This window comes from Pseudopipra pipra, chromosome 22 (assembly GCF_036250125.1).
Source record: "Pseudopipra pipra isolate bDixPip1 chromosome 22, bDixPip1.hap1, whole genome shotgun sequence".
NCBI classification, from domain to species: Eukaryota; Metazoa; Chordata; class Aves; order Passeriformes; family Pipridae; genus Pseudopipra; species Pseudopipra pipra.
Window position 1 is genome coordinate 6,665,709 of NC_087570.1, and position 21,321 is coordinate 6,687,029.

General features: G+C 64.9%; 1 protein-coding gene across 1 annotated transcript in view; it reads left to right on the top strand.

Moving 5' to 3' along the window:
• Window positions 1-21,321, top strand: part of HSPG2 (heparan sulfate proteoglycan 2) — a 58,980-nt gene that overhangs the window by 19,355 nt on the left and 18,304 nt on the right. The window contains 43 exon segments of the mRNA XM_064678736.1: window positions 5-181; window positions 903-1,099; window positions 1,184-1,331; window positions 1,430-1,557; window positions 1,956-2,042; window positions 2,146-2,204; window positions 2,279-2,346; window positions 3,292-3,432; window positions 4,180-4,356; window positions 4,965-5,144; window positions 6,078-6,196; window positions 6,277-6,373; window positions 6,375-6,389; window positions 6,480-6,593; window positions 6,673-6,800; window positions 6,877-6,963; window positions 7,049-7,098; window positions 7,189-7,277; window positions 7,352-7,432; window positions 7,434-7,493; window positions 7,574-7,765; window positions 8,800-8,892; window positions 8,991-9,071; window positions 9,154-9,384; window positions 10,299-10,412; window positions 10,496-10,623; window positions 10,706-10,792; window positions 13,670-13,896; window positions 14,721-14,831; window positions 14,908-15,008; window positions 15,805-15,985; window positions 16,414-16,473; window positions 16,650-16,772; window positions 16,857-16,997; window positions 18,629-18,771; window positions 18,855-18,990; window positions 19,077-19,222; window positions 19,305-19,443; window positions 19,520-19,674; window positions 19,797-19,935; window positions 20,065-20,219; window positions 20,549-20,687; window positions 20,884-21,041. Coding sequence (XP_064534806.1) covers window positions 5-181; window positions 903-1,099; window positions 1,184-1,331; window positions 1,430-1,557; window positions 1,956-2,042; window positions 2,146-2,204; window positions 2,279-2,346; window positions 3,292-3,432; window positions 4,180-4,356; window positions 4,965-5,144; window positions 6,078-6,196; window positions 6,277-6,373; window positions 6,375-6,389; window positions 6,480-6,593; window positions 6,673-6,800; window positions 6,877-6,963; window positions 7,049-7,098; window positions 7,189-7,277; window positions 7,352-7,432; window positions 7,434-7,493; window positions 7,574-7,765; window positions 8,800-8,892; window positions 8,991-9,071; window positions 9,154-9,384; window positions 10,299-10,412; window positions 10,496-10,623; window positions 10,706-10,792; window positions 13,670-13,896; window positions 14,721-14,831; window positions 14,908-15,008; window positions 15,805-15,985; window positions 16,414-16,473; window positions 16,650-16,772; window positions 16,857-16,997; window positions 18,629-18,771; window positions 18,855-18,990; window positions 19,077-19,222; window positions 19,305-19,443; window positions 19,520-19,674; window positions 19,797-19,935; window positions 20,065-20,219; window positions 20,549-20,687; window positions 20,884-21,041 — 5,382 coding nt within the window.

A 21,321-nucleotide genomic window follows, 5' to 3' on the forward strand; every position in this document is an offset into this window, starting at 1 on the left:
CCAGGTGGACGCCTACGGGGGAGCGCTGAGCTATGGGGTGCGGTACCGGCTGGGCCGGGGGCCCCCCGAGCCCACCGCCCACCCCGACCTGCTGCTGCGGGGCCACGGGCGGCAGCTGCGGGCACGGGCTGGGGCCACCCAGCCCAACATCCTCAACCGACGGCACGTGCCCCTCACCGAGGTGGGTGGGAGGAGGGCGGGGTGGGTGGGTGATGGTGGTGGTGGTGGGTGGGTGATGCTGGTGGTGGTGGGTGATGGTGATGGTGGGTGGGTGATGGTGGTGGTGGGGAGGTGATGGTGGGGAGGTTATGGTGGTGATGGATGGGTGATACTGGTTATGATGGTGGGTGATGCCACTGGTGGGTGATGGTGGTGGTGGTTGGTGGTGGTGGTTGGTGGTGGTGGGTGATGGTGGTGGGTGATGGTGGTGGTGGGTGATGGTGGTGGTGGGTGATGGTGGTGGTGGGTGATGGTGGTGGGCGGGTGATGCTGGTGGTGGGTGATGGTGGTGGTGGGTGATGGTGGTGGTGGGTGATGGTGGTGGGCGGGTGATGGTGGTGGGTGGGTGATGGTGGTGGTGGGTGATGGTGGTGGGTGGGTGATGGTGGTGGTGGGTGATGGTGGTGGTGGGTGGGTGATGGTGGTGGGCGGGTGATGGTGGTGGGTGATAGTGATGGTGGGTGATGGTGGTGGGTGATGCTGGTGGTGGGTGGTGGTGTTGGATGATGGTGGTGGTGTTGGATGATGGTGGTGGGTGGGTGATGCCAGAGCGATGAGTGAGTGATGCTGACAGTGGGTAAGTGATGCCAGTGACGCCAGGCAGGCGATGCCAGTGGTGCCAGTGGGTGATGCCAGCACTGCCACCAGCCCGCTGTGACCCCGCTGTCACTGCCCCGTGACAGGAGCACTGGGAGGATGAGCAGGGTGCCCCGGTGAGCCGGGAGCTGCTGCTGCTGGTGCTGCAGGATCTGGAGGGCATCTTCATCCGGGCGGTGTACGACGGGCGCATGGCCAGCGTGGGGCTCAGCGACGTGGCCATGGATGTCACCAGCGCCGGGGACACCGGCCTGGGGCCTGCTGGCAACGTTGAGGAGTGCAGGTGACTACTGACAGCGAGGTCACGGGCTCGGTGCCACCGCTGCTGTGATACCACGATGCCACCATCTCCCCGCTGTGTCCCCAGGTGCCCCGTGGGCTACACGGGCCTGTCGTGCCAGCGCTGTGCCCCCCGCTTCGAGAGGGTGACGAGGGGGCCCTACCTGGGGACCTGCTCCGGCTGCGGCTGCCACGGCCACTCCAGCACCTGCGACCCCGTGTTTGGGCACTGCCTGGTAAGGGCCGGGGGGCTGATGAGGTGACAGAGGGACAGGGATGTGGCACAGTGGCACGGTGCCACCACCCCCCTGTGACATGTGTGTGTCCCCCCCAGAACTGCCAGCACAACACAGAGGGGCCACAGTGTGAGAAGTGCAGACCTGGCTTCTTCGGCGATGCCACCAAGGGCACGGCCACCGCCTGCCACCCCTGTCCCTGTCCCTACACGGAGCCCTCACGCAGGTGGGTGACAACCCCGGGGACCCCCCAGTGCCACCCCCAGGGACCCCCTCAGTGCCACTGCCCCAGTGATACCTCTCCTTGTGGAGGAGAACTGGAGGAGGCACTGGGCCATACTGGGAGCACTGGGAGCTCTCCAAAAGCATCCCAAGCCCCATACTGGTCCGTACTGGTCCATATTGATCCATACTGGTCCCTACTGATCCATAATGGTCCATATTGATCCATACTGGTCCTTACTGGTCCATACTGATCCATACTGGTCCATACTGGTCCTTACTGGTCCATATTGATCCATACTGGTCCCTACTGATCTGTAATGGTCCATATTGATCCATACTGGTCCATACTGGTCCTTACTGGTCCATACTGGTCCATACTGGTCCATACTGTCCCCGCAGGTTCTCGGAGTCGTGCTTTCTGGACACGGATGGCCAGGCCACCTGCGACGCCTGTGCCCCTGGATACGCCGGCCGGCGCTGCGAGAGGTGGGGGGGAGTCCCTGTAACCCCCACACCCCTCAGCCCCCCATCACCCCCCAATCACCCCCAATCACCCCCAATCACCCCCAATCACCCCCTGTCCCCACAGGTGTGCCCCAGGCTACGAGGGAGACCCCATCCAGCCAGGTGGCAAGTGCACCCCGATCGGTGAGTGGGAGGGGCTGGTTGGGGGGCGTCCCCCCCACTGTGGGTGGCCCCCACCCTCACCTTGCTGCCCACAGGTCAGGAGCTCGTCAAGTGTGATGCCCGCGGGGGCCAGGATGAGGCTGGTGGCACCTGTCGCTGCAAGGTGAGGGCAGGGGCTGGGGGGCAACAGGGGGCAATGGGGGAGTGGGGGTCACCATCCCCCCAGCACCCAGTCTGCTCCCTGGGGTACCCAGCCCCGTCCTCCTCCCCCAGCACCCATCGCACTCCCACCCCATGGCACCCAGCCCAACCTCCCAGTGGCACCCAATCTGACCCCCCATAGCACCCAGTCTGCTCCCTGGGGCACCCGGTCTGACCCTCCCAGTACCCATCCCACCCCCACCCCATGGCACCCAGCCCAACCCCCCATGGGATACACTACAATGCTCCCATAACACCCAGTCTGCTCCCTGGGGCACCCAGTCCCACCACCCCACCCCCAGCACCCATGACAAACCCCTCCGTAGCATCCAGTCTGACCTCCCGTAACACCCAGTCTGACCCCCCAGCTCCCAGTCCAACCCTCCATAGCATCCAGTCTGACCCCCCATGACACCCAGTCCAACCCCCCCATAGCACCCAGTCTGACCTCCCATAACACCCAGTTTGACCCCCCAGCTTCCAGTCCAACCCTCCATAGCATCCAGTCTGATCCCCCATAGCACCCAGCCCCACCATCCCACCCACAGCTCCCATGACAAACCCCTCCATAGCACCCAGTCTGACCCCCCCATAGCATCCAGTCTGACCTCCCATAACACCCAGTCCAACCCCCCATGACACCCAGTCTGACCCCCCTGACACCCAGTCTGACCCCCCCATAGCACCCAGTTTGACCCCCCAGCTCTCAGTCCAACCCCCCCTGACACCCAGTCTGACCCCCCATAACACTCTTTCCCACCCCCCCAGCCCCCAGCCCAATCCCTGGGGTCCCCACTCTGACCCCCAGCACCCATCCCACCCTCACCCCGTGGCACCCAATCCACCCCCAGCGCCCATCCCCGTGCCCCCCGCGCCCCCTGACTCTGCCCCCTCCCTGTGCCCGCAGCCCAACGTGCGGGGCCGGCTCTGCGACTCCTGTGCCGCGGGCACCTTCCACCTGAGCGCTGCCAACCCCGCGGGCTGCCTGCCCTGCTTCTGCATGGGGCTGTCCCGCTCCTGCGCCAGCTCCGCCTGGCACCGGCACCAGGTACCGTGAGGGGGACGGGGCAGGCCAGGCCGTGCCAGGCCACAACGTGCCAAGTGTGCCATGCTGTGCCATCCTGTACCGTGTCGTGATGTGCCTTGGCGTGTCTTGCCATGCTGGGCCGTGATCTGTCATGTCGTGCCCTGTGGTGCCCTGTGGTGCCAGGCCATGCCCTGCCACACTGTGCTGTGCCATGCCATGTTGTACCTCATCGTGCCACGTCATGGCATGATATGCCATGTTACACCGTGCCATGTCGTGCCATGTCGTGCCATGTTGTGCCATGTCGTGCCATGTCGTGCCATGTTGTGCCATGGTGTGTCATGTTGTCCATGCCGTTACATGCCGTGCCATGCCATGCTGTGCCTTGACATACCATGTCATGCTGTGCCGTGTGGTGCCATCATACACCATGCCAGGCTGTGTCATGTCATGCCACGTCTTGCCATTATGTGGCATTATGTGCCATGCCATGCCCTGCCTGGACATGCCATGCCATGCCATGTCATACTATGCCATGTGGTGCTGTGCCATGCCATGTAGTGCCGTGTCATACCTGCCATGTAGTGCTGTGCCGTGTAGTGCCATGCCATGCCAGGTAGTGTCATGTCATGCCACGCCATGTCATTCCATGTAGTGCCATGCCGTGCCATGCCATGCCGTGTCATTCCATGTAGTGCCATGCCGTGTCATTCCATGTAGTGCCATGCCATGCCATGCCACGCCGTGCCCACCATGCTCCCTCCCCAGGTGCTGCTGACCTCGGAGGACTCTGCCCCGCTGCCCCTGGCCAACGTGTCGGGCACCCCCCTGCCAGGGGCCGTGCCCCGCTTCGTGTCCCCACGGGAGCTGCTCCTCGACACCTTCCGGGACCTGCCGCGGGGTGTCCTGTACTGGGTGCTGCCACCACCCTTCGCCGGGGACAAGGTGACACTTCTGGGCCACCCTGAGCTCACCGTGTCCCCAGTGCCAGCTCAGGGACAGGGGGACACCCTGGGCCACCCTGAGCTCACCGTGTCCCCAGTGCCAGCTCAGGGACAGGGGGACACCCCTGGGCCACACTGAGCTCACCGTGTCCCCAGTGCCAGCTCAGGGACAGGGGGACACCCTCGAGCCCTGCAGAGCTTCATGTCACCTGCTGCCAACTCTGACGGGGACAGGGGACACCCCTGGGCTGACCTGAGCCCCACAGTGTCACCTGCTGCCACTCGGGGGGACAGGGCGACACCCTCAAATCGCACTGAGCCTCACCTTGTCCCCCACCACTGCATCGGGGGGGCATGGGGTGACACCCCTGGGCCACCCCAAGCCTCACAACGTCCCCCTCTGCCAGCTCAGGGGGGGACAAGGTGACATCCCAGAGCTACACTGAGCCTCACTCCAGGGTGAGAGGGTGACACCCCTGAGCTGACCCGAGCCCCACAATGTCACCTGCTGCCACTCTGGGGGGCCAGGGTGACCCCCCCAAAGCACACTGTGCCTCGGTGTCCCCTGCTGGCACTGGGGACCCCCGGCCACGCTGAGTGTCCCCGCAGGTGACGGCGTACGGGGGGGAGCTGCGGTACACGGTGACACACCGCGCCCCCCCGGGGGCCCCCCCGCCCCCCCGGCACCCCGACGTCCTGCTCCAGGGCAACGGGATCCTCCTGGAGCACTTCTCCAGTGCCACCCCCCCGGCCGGGGTCCCCACTGCCCTCACCGTGCCCATCCGAGAGGTGAGGGGGGACACCCAGCAAGGGGGACATGGGGGACACTGGGGGTTGGGGGGGGTTGGACTGGGTGCTGTGGGGTCGGACTGGGTGCTATGGGGGGTCAGACTGGGTGCTATGGGGGGTCAGACTGGGTGCTCTGGGGCAGGAGTGAAATGGATGCCACGGAGAGGTGGGTTTGGGTGCCCCAGGCATTGGACTGGGGGTCATGGGGGGTTGGACTGGATGTCACAGGAGTGGTCCCATGGGGGTCAGACTGGGTGCCATGGGGAATGGGGTGGGCTGGGTGCATAGGGAGGGACTGGGTGCCCCAGGGGTCAGGCTGGCTGCCGTGGGGGGTGGGCTGGGGGATTGGACCAGGCACCATGGAAGGTGGGATTGGGTGCCCCATGGATTGGACTGGGTGTCGTGGTGGGGGTCAGACTGGGTGCAGGGGGTGGGTTGGACTGGGTGCTACAGGAGGTCAGACTGGGTGCTCCAGGGGATTGGAGTGGGTCTTCCGGGGACCTGGAGTCGGTGCTAAGGGGCAGGATGTGGGAGGAGAGGGACTGGGTGCCCCAGGGGTCAGCCTGGGTGCCATGGGGGGTCGGGCTGCAGGATTGGACTGGGTGCCATGGAAGGGTGGGATTCAGTGCCCCGTGGATTGGACTGGGTGTCATGGTGGGCATCAGATTGGGTGCTTTGGGGGGTCAGACTGAGTGCCCCAGGGGATTGGAGTGGGTCCCATGGGGGCTGTACTGGGTGCCATGGGGCAGGGGTGGGCTGGATGCTGGGAGACCAGACTGGGAACCCCTGGGATCACACTGGGGACATAGGGGGTGAGACTGGGTGACCCCAGGATCAGTCTGGGTGCCATGGGGGGGTCACCCTGGGTGCCTGGGGGGTGGGGCTGTGTGCAGTGGGGGATGACAGCACCTCTGTCACCCCGGTGTGCCACAGGGTGCCTGGCGCCGCGCGGACGGGCACGATGCCACCCGCGAGCACCTGCTAATGGCCCTGGCCGACGTGGACCTGTTCATGATCCGGGCGTCCTACTCGGAGCAGCCAGAGGAGAGCAGGTGGGTACTCGGGGTGGGGGGCACGGGAGGGGGTGTGGAGGGTGGCAGGGCCGTGGTGACGTGTCCTCTGTCCCCCGCAGCCTGGCCGATGTCAGCCTGGACGTGGCAGTGCCACACGTCACCGGCCGCCCGCCCGCACTGGAGGTGGAGGACTGTGCCTGCCCGCCCGGGTACCGCGGGGGCCTCCTGCCAGGTGAGACCCCTGGGGCCCCTCAGCACCCTCGGGGTCCCCCACTGCCCCGCCGAGCCGTGTCCCACCCCGCTGGCACCGTGTCCCCTCTAGGACTGTGACACCGGCTACACCCGCAGCAGCGCCGGGCTCTACCTGGGCACGTGTGAGCCGTGCCAGTGCCACGGCCACGCTGGCGAGTGCCACCCCGACACCGGCGTCTGCCAGGTGAGCAGGGGACAGCCAGGGCACACCCCGGGCACCGCCATGGCGGGGACACAGGTGCCATCACCCCTCTGCTTCCCAGGGCTGCCGGGATCACACGGAGGGACCCCAGTGTGACAAGTGCCAGCCTGGCTACTACGGCGATGCCACCCGGGGCACCGCAGGCGACTGCCGGCCCTGTCCCTGCCACGGACCCCATGGGGACAGCCAGTAGGTGCCACCCCTGCTCCCCCACATCCCTGGGGACACCGGCAGGGTGTCACCTGTCACTTTGTCCCCTCTTCAGGGTGACCAAGATCTGCTTCGAGGACACGGACGGGCAGCCCACCTGCAGCGCCTGCGCCCCGGGGCACGGCGGGCGCCTCTGTGAGAGGTGACAGGGGACACCAGGGCGGGCTGCGGGGTCGTTTTGGGGTGGACCCCCCCTCACTGCCTTTTTTTGGGATGTCCCCCCATAGGTGCTTGCCCGGGTACGTGGGGGACCCTCCGCGGGGACAGCCGTGCCAAGGTGAGCGTCACAGGGAGGGGACGAAGCGGTGTCCCCGTGGTGGCACTGAGGGGGGGTTGTGTCTGACTGTGTGTGTGTCCCCTCCTCCAGTGCCCGGCGTCCCTGGGGGGCAGTGCCAGTGTGACCCGCGCGGCAGCACCGGCGAGGGCTGCGACGCCGACGGGCAGTGCCGCTGCAAGGTGAGCCCCGTGTGCCCCCCCCGCCCCCGAGGAGGGGCGACAGGGCCACGTCACCACCCCGTGTCCCCCCCCAGGCCAATGTGGAGGGTCCCCACTGTGCCACCTGCCGTGCCCACCACTTCCACCTGAGCGGGGCCGAGCCGGCCGGGTGCCTGCCCCTGCTTCTGCATGGGCATTGTGCAGCACTGCGCCAGCACCGCCCTCGCCCGCGGCACCGTGAGTGTCCCCCCGCACCCACAGGGTGCCCCTGGGTGCCCCCCGGGTGTCCTGGACCCCGCTGACTCCCAGTCCCGCAGGTCCGGACGCCCTTCGCCCCCGGGGATGCCCAGGGGTTCGCCCTGGTGAACAGGCAGCGCAGCACCCGCGTGGGCAGCGGCTTCGGGGTCCAGCCGGGCACCCCCCACCCCGTCCTGACCTACGAGCGCTTCGGGGAGCTGCCCCCCGACTCCTACTACTGGCAGCTGCCACCCCCCTACCAGGGGGACAAGGTAAGGGGGTGACCCCCCTGGGGGACAGAGGTGCCCACAGGAGCATCCAGCCAGCCAGGGGCTGCTCCCCTTCCCCACGGGCACCCCTGGGGCTGCCAGAGGGGTGGTGGGCACAGCTGCCACCCTCTACCAGGGGGACAAGGTAAGGGGTGACCCCCCTCCCTGTGGACACCCCTGGTGCTGTCAGAGGGGAGGGGGGCATGGCCTCCTCGTCTCTGCTCTTTTCTTCTTCCCTTTTCCTTCTCCCTTTTCCCATTTCTTCTTTCTTTCTCCTTCTTCTTTATTCCTTCTCCTTCTTCCTTTCCCCTTCTCCCCTTGCCCTTCTGTTTCCTCTTTTCCCCTCTCCTCTTCCATCTTGTCTTTTTCCTCCTTTGCCCTTTCTCCTTTCCCCTTTCCCCTTTCTCATCTGTCTTGTCCCACCCCATCCCCATCATCATTCCCATTCTTCTCCTCTTCCCTTTCCTCCTCCCTTTCCCTCCCCTCCTCTCCCATCCCCTGTTCTCCCCCTCCCCATTGTCTTCCCATCCCTATCCTTTTCTTTTCCTCTTTTCTCCTTCCCCTTCTCCCATCCCTTTCCTCTTCCTCATCCTTGTTTCATCTCATCACCTTTGCCATCCCCACCCCTGTCCCCATCATCCCCATCCTCTTCCCTTTGCCCATCCCATCCCTTCTCCATCCCTTCCCTTCCCTTCCTTTCCCTTCCCTTCCCAAACCTTCCCTTCCCAAACCTTCCCAAACCTTCCCTTCCCAAACCTTCCCAAACTTTCCCAAACCTTCCCAAACCTTCCCTTCCCTTCCCCTTCCCCTTCCCCTTCCCCTTCCCCTTCCCCTTCCCCTTCCCCTTCCCCTTCCCCTTCCCCTTCCCCTTCTTCTTCCCCTTTCCCTTCCCCTTCCCTTTCCCCTTCCCCATAATTATTTCTCCTTCCCTTTCCCCTTCCCCATATTTATCTCCCCTTCCCTTTCCCCTTCCCCTTCCCCATATTTCTCCCACCCTTCCCATTCCCGCTCCATCCCGATCCCATGTCCCTGTCCAGGTGGGCTCCTACGGTGGGCGCCTGCGCTACACCCTGACCTACACCCCGGGGGGCCCGGGAGCCCCCCAGCCTGACGCCGACATCCAGATCACGGTATGGGCTGGCACAGGGGCACGGGCTGGCACAGGGGCACGGGGTGGCACAGGGGCACGGGGTGGCACCAGGACCCCCCTGACCCCCCCCATCCACAGGGCAACGACATCACGCTGGTGGCCCATCAGCCCGAGCTGCCCCCGCGGACCCCCCAGGCCTTTGAGATCATTTTCCGGGAGGTAGGAGGGGGGGGTGGCTTCTGTCCCCAGTGTCCCCATTGCCTGGGGCGTGTCCCCCCCCGTGACCCCCCTGTCCCCCCAGCAATACTGGCAGCGGCCGGACGGGCAGCCGGCGACGCGGGAGCACCTGCTGATGGCCCTGGCGGACCTGGACGAGATCCTGATCCGGGCCACCTACTCCACGAGCACGGCCTCGGCCGGCATCGCCGGCGTGGCCATGGACACGGCCGTGCCCCCCCAGCCCGGCCTGCCCCCCGCCCCCGAGGTGGAGGAGTGTCGCTGCCCCCCCGGCTACCACGGACTGTCCTGCCAGGTGGGACCAGTGTCACCCTGTCACCCCTCCAGTGTCACCTCCTCATCTCTCCAGTGCCACCCCATCACCCCAATCATGTCCCCGTCCTCCATCCCGGTACCACCCCCGTCACCCCCCATCATTGCATCCCCCTCAGCATCTCCCCATCACCCTCCAGCATCCCAAGCATCACCCCCATCACCCCCTTCAGCATCTCCCCTTCACCCCCATTACCCCCCTATTATCCCCCCATCACCCTCATTGCCCTCTCGGCATCCCCCATCACGCCAGTTATCCCCTCATCACCCCCATTATCCCCCCACCACCCCAGTTATCCCCTTGTCACCCCCATTATCCCCCCACCACCCCAGTTATCCCCTCATCGCCCCCATTATCCCCCCACCACCCCAGTTATCCCCTCATCGCCCCCATTATCCCCCCACCACCCCAGTTATCCCCTCATCGCCCCCATTATCCCCCACCACCCCAGTTATCCCCTCATCACCCCCATTCCCATTATCCCCCCACCACCCCAGTTATCCCCTCATCACCCCCATTATCCCCCCACCACCCCAGTTATCCCCTCATCGCCCCCATTATCCCCCCACCACCCCAGTTATCCCCTTGTCACCCCCATAGTCCCTCCATCATTCCACCATCATCCCCCCCAGCGTCCCCATCATTGCCCATCAGCCCCCAGCATCCCCCCAGCATTGCCCCCAGGACCCCCTCAGCATCTCCAACATCCCCCCATCACCTCCCTGGCAGCCCCCCCATCAAATCCCCCCGTCCCCCCCCTCACTCCTCATCCCCCCCCACTCCCCCCCCCATCCTCCATCCTCCGCCGTGGCCCTCCCACCTTCCCCATCCTCCCCCCACGCCCCGACCCCACTGCCCTGCCCCCGTGTGGGTCCCTGACCGCCTGTTCCCCGCAGGACTGTGCCCCCGGGTACACGCGCACCGGGGGGGGGCTGTACCTGGGGCACTGCGAGCTGTGCGAGTGCAACGGGCACTCCGAGAGCTGCCACCCCGAGAGCGGCGCCTGCTCCGTAAGCCCCGCGCTGGGCGCGGTCTGGGGGGGCCGTGGCCTCGTGCTCGCTCCGACCCCCCGCTCTGTGCCCCCCCTGCCCAGGGATGTTTGCACAACACGGCCGGGGACTTCTGTGACCAGTGTGCCCCCGGGTTCTACGGGGACGCCACGGCCGGGACCCCCGAGGACTGCCAGCCCTGCGCCTGCCCCCTCCCGTACCCCGAGAACCAGTGGGTGCCAGTGCCGGGCTGGGGGGTGCTGGGCTGGGGGTGCTGGCAGGGGCTGTGCCCCCACCGTGCCGTGTCCCTGCAGGTTTTCCAGGACGTGTGAGAGTTTGGGAGGTGGTGGGTACCGCTGCACCGCCTGTGAGCCGGGCTACACTGGGCAGTACTGTGAGCGGTGAGGCTGCTGGCCCCCCAAAACACACCCCAGCACACCCACCCCTGTATACCCTCCCCACATACCCCCCATGGGCTCACCCCCATACACACACCCCTATATGCCTACCCTCAGAAATCAACCCCATCGGCTCACCTCAACACACCCATCCCTGTGTACCCACCCCCATATACCCACCTCCATGGGCTCACCCCTATACACCCACCCCCAAAACCCACCCCCATGGGCTCACCCCCATATACCCATCCCCATATACCCACCCCCATGGGCTCACCCCCATATACCCACCCCCAAAACCCACCCCCATGGGCTCACCCCCATATACCCACCCCCAAAACCCACCTCCATGGGTTCACCCCCATATACCCACCCCCATATACTCACCCCTATATACCCACCCCCATATACCCACCCCCATGGGTTCACCCCCATATACCCACCCCCATATACTCACCCCTATATACCCACCCCCATATACCCACCCCCATGGGCTCACCCCCATATATCCACCCCCATATACTCACCCCTATATACCCACCCCCATATACCCACCCCCATGGGCTCACCCCCATATACCCACCCCTAAAACCCACCCCCATGGGCTCAGCCCAACATTTCCACCCCCAAAACCCACCCCCACTGGCTCACTCCCATATACCCACCCCCAAAAATCCCCCCCCCAAATACCCACCCCTATGAGGTCACCCCAACATACCCACCCCAAAAACCCAACACCAAACCCACTCCTATGGGCTCGCCCCCATGTACCCAACATCATGGGCTCACCCCAGCATACCCACCCCAAAACTCCACCCCCATATATGCACCCCCATGGGCTCACCTCATATAGCCACCCCCACACCCACCCCCATGGGCTCAGCCCCAAAATCCACCCTCAAAAACCCACCATCATGGAGTCACCCCCTTATACCCACCCCCAACCCTCCCCCCCATGGGCTCACCCCCATATACCCACCCCTATATACCCACCCCTATATACCCACCCCCATGGGTTCAGCCGCATATACCCACCCACAACACCCCCCCCGACTGGATCACCCTGATATACCCACCCCAAACCCATCCCCATGAGCTCACCCCCATATTCCCACCCCCAAAAACCCACCCCAAAGTGCTCACCCCAATACACCCACCCCAAAGTGCTCACCCCAACACACCTTTCCTGATGAGCTCACCCCATGCTCACCCCATAAGCTCCCCCAATAAGTGCATCTTGTTGAGGATCCATGCCCTCACCCTGATGTGCTCACCCCAGTGTGCTCACCCCAATTGATGCACCCCAATATACCCAGCACACACACCCCAAAGTGTTCTCCCTGACATGCCCACTCTGATACAGTCACCCTGATGGACTTCTCCTAACAGACCAACCCCAAAATGCTCCCCCTCCTTATACCCACCCCGATATACCCACCCCAAGTGCTCACCCCTATACCCACCTCGATACTGTCACCCCAATACACCCACCCCGATGTGCTCACCTCTATGAGCTCACCCCAATCTATGCATCCTAATGGGCTCACCCTGATGATCTGCACCCCAATACACCCTCCCCAGCACACCTGCCCTGTTGGCCTCACCCCAATATACTCCCCCCAAAATGCTCACCCTCATACCCACCTTGATACAGCCACCATGATATACCCACCCCACCACACCCATCCCGATATACCCACCGTGATGTGCTCACCCCAATTTACTCACCCTACATACACCCCCCAGTACACCCACACCCCATAGAGTCACCCCAACGTGCTCACCCCATGTGTGCACCCCAATATCCCCACCCTGATGTGCTCACCCAAATAGATACACCCCAATATACCCACCCCAGTTTACCCACCCCAATAGGTTCACCCCAATATATGCACCCCAATATGCTCACCCTATATACCCACCCGATGGGCTCACCCCAATACACCCACCCAATGTGCCCCAGTGTGCTCACCCCCATATACACCCCAGTACTCCTGCCCCAGCACCCCCACCCCGATACACCCACCCCAATATACCCATCCCACGTACCCCAATATGGTGATCCCCATATACACCCCAGCATCTCTACCCCAGTATACTCACCCCCTGTACCCCAGTGTGCTCACCCCCATATACACCCCAGTACTCCTGCCCCAGTACCCCCACCCTGATACCCCCACCCCAATATACCCACCCATGTACCCCAATATGCTGACCCCCATATACACCCCAGCATCCCCGCCCCAATACACCCACCCCAGTATACTCACCCCCTGTACCCCAGTGTGCTCACCCCCATATACACCCCATACACTCACCCCAATACACCATCCCCCGTACCCCAATGTGCTCACCCTCATATACACCCCAATACACCCACCCCAATACACCCACCCCCTGTATCCAGTACTCTCACCCCCATATACACCCTAATACACCCACCCCCATACACCCACCCCCTGTACCCCAATGTGCTCACCCCCATATACACCCCAATACACCCACCCCAATATACCCCCCCTGTACCCCAGTGTGCTCACCCCCATATACACCCCAATACACCCACCCCCATATACCCACCCCCTGTATCCAGTACTCTCACCCCCATATACACCCCAGTGCACCCACCCCCATACACCCACCCCCTGTACCCCAATGTGCTCACCCCCATATACACCCCAGTGCACCCACCCCCATACACCCACCCCCTGTATCCGTACTCTCACCCCCATATACACCCCAGTACACCCACCCCCATACACCCACCCCCTGTATCTGTATTCTCACCCCCACACATCCCCCGCACCCCCACCCCTTGTACCGCACCCCCCCCACCCCAATACCCCCGAGGCGCCCCTAACCCCGTCCCCGCTCCCGCAGCTGTGCCCCCGGGTTCCGGGGTGACCCCACGGTGCGCGGGCAGGGCTGTGTCCCCGCGGGCCCCCCGCCCGCGCTGGCCGTGCGGGTGCACCCCCCGCGCACGGCGGTGCCGCGGGGCAGCGCGGTCACCCTGCGGTGCCAGGCCAGCGGGGAGCCCCCCCTCTACTACCACTGGGGGCGGGAGGACGGCAGAGCCCTCCCCGAGGGCGCCCAGAGCCGCCGCCAAGGTACGGGGGACACCGGGGTGTCCCCAGGGGGAGTGGGGGGTTGTCAGTGCCAGCAAGGTGGGGGGGCTCGGGGAGGGGGTGACAGCGCGGTGTCCCCGAGGGGTGTGTGTAGGGAGTGTTAGCGCTGGTGAGGTGTGGGTGGCTCAGGGTGAGGGGACATCGGGGTGTCCCCGAGGGGTGTGTGTGGGGGGTGTCAGTGCCAGCAAGGTTTGGGGGGCTCGGGGAGGGGGTGACAGCGCGGTGTCCTCGAGGGGTGTGTGTGGGGGGTGTCAGTGCCAGCAAGGTATGAGAGGGCTCTGGGCAGGGGGGAGACATCGGGGTGCCCCCCAGGGGTGTGGGGGGTATGTCAGCACCAGCAAGGTTTGGGGTGCGAGAAGGGCATCGAGGCGTCCCCAAGGGGTGTGTTTGGGGGGGTGTCAGCACAGGCAAGGCATGGGGTGGTTTGGGGTGGAGGGGGAACATTGGGATGTCCCCAAGGGGTGTGTGGGGGGTGTCAGCACCAGCAGGGTATGGGGGGGGGGGGGAAATTGGGGTGTCCCCGGGGGGAATGGTGTATGTGGGGTGTCAGCACCGGCAAGGTGTGGGATGGCTCAGAGTGGGGGTACATCAGGGTGTCCCCCAGGGGTGTGTGTGGGGGGTGTCAGTGTCAGCAAGGTATGGAGTGGCTCAAGGGGCGGGGGGACATTGGGGTGTCCCCAAGGGGTGTGTGGGAGGGGTGTCTGCATCGGCAAGGTGTGGGGTGGCTCAGGGTGAAAGCGGGGGCATCAGGGTGTCCCCGAGGGGCGTGTGTGGGTGCACAGGGTGTCACCTGCCTGTCGCCCCAGGCGAGGAGCTGCACTTCCCCAGCATCCAGCCCTCGGAGGCCGGAGTCTACGTGTGCTCCTGCCGCAACCTCCGGCACAGCAACGCCAGCCGTGCCGAGGTCATCGTCACCGGTAGGGCGCTGGCACCGAGGGGGGTGGGCGTGGAGGGGGGCAGGGTGGGCTCAGCTGTCCCTGTGTCTGGGCGCAGAGACCCCCGACAAGCCCATCACTGTCACTGTGGAGGAGAAGCGGGTGCAGCGGGTGCAGCCGGGCGCCGACGTCACCTTCGTCTGCACCGCCAAGAGCAAGGTGAGGGCAGGGGGGGGCCTGGCATGGCGGGGGGTGCAGGGCACCCTTGGGGGGCACGGGGACATGCAGGGCACTGGGACAGCCTCGGGTGACCGTGGGAACATGCAGGGCATGAGGACTTCTCTGGATGCCCACGGGGACATTCAGGGTGCACAGGGACACCCTTGTGTGCCCACCTGGTCACATAGGGCATGTGAGCACCCTTGGGTGCTCCTGGGGACATACAGGGCACAGAGAGTCATGGGTGGCCACAGGGACACCCCTACATGCCCTTAGGGACATCCAGGGCACAGAGTCACCTCTGGGTGCCCATGGGGACATCTCTGGGTGCCCACAGGGTCATTCAGGTTAAGGTGACACCCCTGGGGGCCCATGAGGTCATGGAGGGCACAGATACACTTATGGTTGCCCATGGGGACATCCAGGGCATGGGGACACCCTTGGGTGTCCATGGGGACATCCAGGACATAGGAACACCTCTAGATGTGCGTGGGGTCATGCAGGCCATGGGGACACCCTTGGGCACCCACAGGGACGTCCAGGGTATGGGAACATCCTTGGGTGCCCACCTGGTCTCACAGAGCAGGATACCCAGAGATTTACCCACAGGGACACCCAGGGCACAGGGACACCCCTGGCTGCTCCTATAGACCCCCCAAACACCCTTTGGTCCCCGTACAGCTCTTTGGCCATCCCTGGGTACCCACCTCTCCCCGGCATGTGCCCAGATAGGCGCGTGCCCCCCTGGCACGCCCGTCCCCGTGGCCTCAGGCCTGCCCACGTGTCTCGCCCCCAGTCTCCCGCCTACACCCTGGTGTGGACGCGGCAGAACCACGGGACGCTGCCCGCGGGCGCCGTGGACTTCAACGGGATCCTGACGCTGCGCGGGGTGCGGCCCCAGGACGCCGGGGTCTACGTGTGCACCGGCTCCAACATGCTGGACATGGACCAGGGCACCGCCACACTCTACGTCCAGGGTCAGCCCCACCCACTGCCGTGGGCACAGGGGGTCCTGAGACCACGGGGATGGGCACTGGGGGGGCCTGAGACCATGGGGATGGGGATCTGTGGGGCCTGAGACCATGGGGAGGGGCACCAGCGGGTCCTGATGCCATGGGCATGGGGACCCATGAGCTCTGGTGATGGGGAGTGGACACCTGTGGGTCCTAAGACCATGGGAATGGGCATCTGTAGGTCCTGATGCGATGGGGGTGGGGACCTGTGAGTCCTGCGACCACGGGGATGGGCACCAGAGGGTTCTGAGACCATGGGAATGGGAACCTGTGGGTCCTGAGACCATGGTGGTGGGTAGGTTCAGTGCCCAGACACCGGGGTGGTGGCAGGTTTGGTGCCCAGACCCGGGGGTGATGGGCGCACTCCCCTGACACCCCCTGCCCTCTTGCAGCAGCCTCGAAGACTCAGATGTTTTACGGCCCTGTTGAGTTCATGGAGGGGCACAGACCGGGTAAGTCACTGCGGGGGTCTCCCAGGGGGGTCCACATGCTGCCCCCACCCGCTGCATGCCGGGGCTCCACCGCGCACCCTGCTGCCAGCCGAGCCACGCCACCCCCGCTTCCCACCGCCCCACCAGCACCAGGGGGGGGCCCAGTGAGCCCTGAGCCCCCCCTGGTGTCACCGCAGCCGGCACCGCCACCGCCCCCACCGCCAGCGTGGAGCCGGCGCAGCTGAGCGTGGCACCGGGGCAGCCGGCGGAGTTCCGCTGCGTGGGCACCGGCAGCCCCGCGCCCACCCTCGAGTGGCTCGGTAGGTGCCCGCAGGGGACAGGGGGACACTGTCACTGGGCGTGGGGACGTGGCGATGGGGGGTGACACCAGCGGTGTCCCACAGGAGCGCTGCCGCCTCAGGCCGTGGTGCAGGGCGGGACGCTGCGGTTCGGCGCCGTGGAACCCGCCGACGAGGGGCACTACGAGTGCCGGGCACGCAGCAGCGCCGGGCAGCACACGGCACGGGGGTACCTGCACGTGCAAGGTGAGCGGTGTCACCCTCGTCCCCACCACCCCTGTTGTCCCCCTCATCCCCATTGTCCATCCCCAGCATTTCCATCATCCCTGTCACCCCACTGTCCCCATTGTCCCCATCATCCCCATCCCCATCATCTCCATCATCCCTCTTACCCCGCTGTTCCCATCATCCCCATCACCCCCATCATCCCCATCATCTTCATCACTCCTGTTGTCCCCATCGTCCCTGTCACCCCTCTTGCTCCCATCATCACCCGTCATCCCTGTTGCTCCCCATTGTCCATCTCCATTGTCCCCATGGTCTGCGTCATCCCTGCCATCCCCATCATTCCCATCACTCTCATCATCCCTGTCACCATTATCCCTGTCACCTCCCATTTTCCATCCCCCTCATTCCCATCATCCCTGTGACCATCATCTCTGTCACCCCCCATTATCCTCATCACCCCCTCTATCCCCCATCATCCCCCTCATCCCCATCATCCCATCATCTCATAATTCCCATTGTCCCCATCATCCTTGTCACCATCATTGTCTCTGTCACCCCCCCACTCATACCCATCACCCTCATTGTCCCCATCATCCCCCATCATCCTCTATCATCCCTGTCACCCCCATCATCCCCCATCATCCTCTATCATCCCTGTCACCCCCATCATCCCCCATTGTCCCCACTGTCCCCTTCTTCCCCCATTGCCCCCTCATTTTCATCATCCCATCATTCTCATCATCCCCATCATTCCATTTTCCCCATCACCCTGATCATCCTCATCTTCTGCATCATCCCTGTCACCCCCATCGTCCCCATCACCCCCATCACCCCCATCATCCCCACCATCCTGTCATCCCCATCATCCTGCATCACTCATGTCACCCACATTTCCCCCATCATCCCACCATCCCCATCATCCCATCATCCCCATCATCCCATTGACCCCACCACCCTCATTGTCCCCATCATCTCTGTCACTTTCATTGTCCCTATTGTCCCCCATTGTCCCCCCACCCCACCTCCATCATTCTTCATTGGCTGCATCACTCGTTACCCCCACTGTCCCCACTGCTCCCATTGTCACCATCATCCCCATCATGCCCATCATCTCTGTCACTGCCATTGTCCCCCATCACCCCATCACTCTCATCATCCACTTCCTCCTTCATCCTCTTCATCAGCATCACTCTTGTCACCCCCATTGTCCCCATTGCTCCCATTGTTCCCGCTGCCCCCATTGTCCCCATCATCCCCATTGTCCCCATCACCCCATTTCCCCCATTGTCCCCATCATCCCCATCATCCCCATTGTCCCCATCACCCCATTTCCCCCATTGTCCCCATCATCCCCATCATCCTCATTGTCCCCATCACCCCATTTCCTCCGTTGTCCCATTGTCCCCATCATCCCCATTGTCCCCTCACTCCCATTGCCCCCATTGTCCCCATCATCCCCGTTGTCCCCATCACCCCATTTCCCCCATTGTCCCCATCATCCCCATCATCCCCGTTGTCCCATTGTCCCCATCACCCCCACTATCCCATTGTCCCCATCGTCCTCATTGTCTGCCTTGCTCATGTCACCCCCATTGTCCCCATCCCCCGATGCTCCCCCCAGCAGCCCCCTGATCCCCCCGTTCCCGCAGCCGCCGGCACTCCCCAGGTGCAGGTGAGCCCGGAGCGGACGGAGGTGCAGGAGGGCTCCACAGTGCGGCTCTACTGCCGGGTCTCGGGGTCCCCCACCGCCACCATCACCTGGGAGAAGCAGGGGGGCACCCTGCCGCCTCAGGTGAGCGGGGCACGGCACCCCTGGATGCTGGGGAGGGTGTGGGTGCACCGCGGGTGCCGCTCACACCGGTCCCGGTGCCGCAGTCGCGCGCCGAGCACGGTGACATCGCCACACTGGTCATCCCCGCCGTGACGGCGGCCGACGGTGGAGTCTACCTCTGCGTGGGCACCAGCGCCGCCGGCACGGCCCGCGCCGCCATCGAGGTGGCCGTGGTGCCAGGTGAGGCGGGTGGGGGACGCCGGAGGGGTTTGGGGTTGGTTTTGGGGACCACAACCCACCCGTGTGCCCCGGTTTGCTCCCTGCAGGGACGGCGCCGCCCGTCCGCATCGAGTCCTCGTCCCCATCCGTCACCGAGGGGCAGACCCTGGACCTGGACTGTGTGGTGGCAGGGCCCGGCTCTGCCACCGTGGTGTGGTACAAGCGCGGGGGCTCCCTGCCCGTCGGGCACCAGGTGGGGCACAGCAGGGTGGGCAGCGCCCCAAACCTTGCCCTGTCCCCTGCTGTGTGACACTAATGCGTGTCCCCAACCACAGGTCTCGGGGTCCCGGCTCCGGGTGCCCCACGTCACAGCGGCTGACTCAGGGGAATACGTGTGCCGGGCAAGCCTGGGCACCACCGTGCGCGAGGCCTCTGTCACCGTCACTGTCGTGGCCGCGGCCGGCTCGTCCTACGGTGAGACCGGGGCGGTGGCACCACGGGGGCCGTGCTGGTCCCCAACGGGTGGTCACAGCTCTGTCCTCCCCCGCAGGACCCCCAGCTTCGGGTGTCCCTGTGCGGATCGAGGCGTCCTCATCCACCGTGGCTGAGGGACAGACCCTGGACCTCAACTGCGTGGTGGCTGGGCAGGGACAGGCCACTGTCACCTGGTACAAGCGTGGGGGGACCCTCCCGGCCAAGCACCAGGTAGGAGATGTGAAGGGGGTGTCACCAAGGGGGGACTATGTGGTGGCAGCACCCAGCTCTGCCCCTCCGAGGGTTGTGCAAGCCCCGATGGCCCCGGTGACCCCCGTGTCCCCTCCCCACAGGTGTCTGGCTCCCGGCTGCGGCTGCTGCAGGTGACGGCGGCCGACTCGGGCGAGTACGTGTGCCGGGTGACCAGCGGGGCCACCACCAGGGAGAGCGCAGTCATGGTGACCATCCAGCCCAGCGGGGCCGGCGCCTACCGTGAGTGGGGACAACAGGGGTTGGCAGTGCCAGCAGGGAGCCCCGTGTGCCTCAGCACCGAGCCATGGCTCACGTGCCCCGCCGTGGTCACTGGTGTCACCAGTGTCACCCTCCTGTCTTGGTCCCCAGCCCCAGGCAACACCACCCCCCTGCACATCGACTCCCCGTCCTCCACCGTGGTCGAGGGACAGACCCTGGACCTCAACTGTGTCATCGCCAGTGGCCCTGCCCAGGCCACTGTCACCTGGTACAAGCGCGGGGGGACCCTCCCGGCCAAGCACCAGGTAGGGGAGACAGAGGGGGATGTCACCGAGGGGGTGAATAAGGTTGACCCACAACTCTGTGCAAGTCCAGGTGGCCCTGGGCAAGTCCAAGTGGCCCCTTGCAAGCCCTGGTGGCACATACAAGGTTGTGTGGCACATGAAGCCCACGCGAGTCCAAGTAGCCCGTGCAAGGTCAGGTGACCCCATTCAAGCTCTGGTGGTCCCTGTGAGTCCTGATGGCCCATTTAAGCCCACATGGCCCCGTGGAAGCCGAAATGGCCCCCTACAAGCCCCAGGAGCCCCATGGAAGCCCAGGTGGCCCCGGTGACCCCCATGTCCCCTCCCCACAGGTGTCTGGCTCCCGGCTGCGGCTGCTGCAGGTGACGGCGGCCGACTCGGGCGAGTACGTGTGCCGGGTGACCAGCGGGGCCACCACCAGGGAGACCTCCATCATGGTGACCATCCAGCCCAGCGGGACCGGCGCCTACCGTGAGTGGGGACAGGGCACACGGGAGGTTACCCATGGGTGGGTGTCACTGCCCCGCGGTGTCCTGGGATCTGGGATGAATCGCTCCCTGGAGAAGACATTCCTATGCGTGCCCATCCCGGATTCCCAGGCTCCCAGTGTCCCTTAGAGGGTCACATGTGGTGGTGGATGCGATCTCTAACCCTTCTCGGTCCCCAGCCCCGGGCAGCACGACCCCCCTGCGCATCGAGTCGTCATCCCTGTCATCCCCCGTGACCGAGGGACAGACCCTGGACCTCAACTGTGTCATCGCCAGCCCCGCCCAGGCCACTGTCACCTGGTACAAGCGCGGGGGGACCCTCCCAGCCAAGCACCAGGTAGGGGACACAGAGGGGATGTCACCAGTGGGGGAGGATGGGGGTGACCCACAGCTCTGTGCAAACTCAGGTGGCCCCACACAAGCTCAGGTGACCCCAGGTCAGTTGGCCCTGGGCAAGCCCAGGTGGCCCCATGACTATGGAAGCCCAAGTGACCCTATGGAAGCCCAAGTGATCCCACACAAGGCCAGATGACCCTGTGGAAGTCCAGGTGGCCCATGGAAGCCCAGATGACCCCATATAAGCCCAGGTGGTCCAGGGAAGCCCAAGTGTCCCCGTG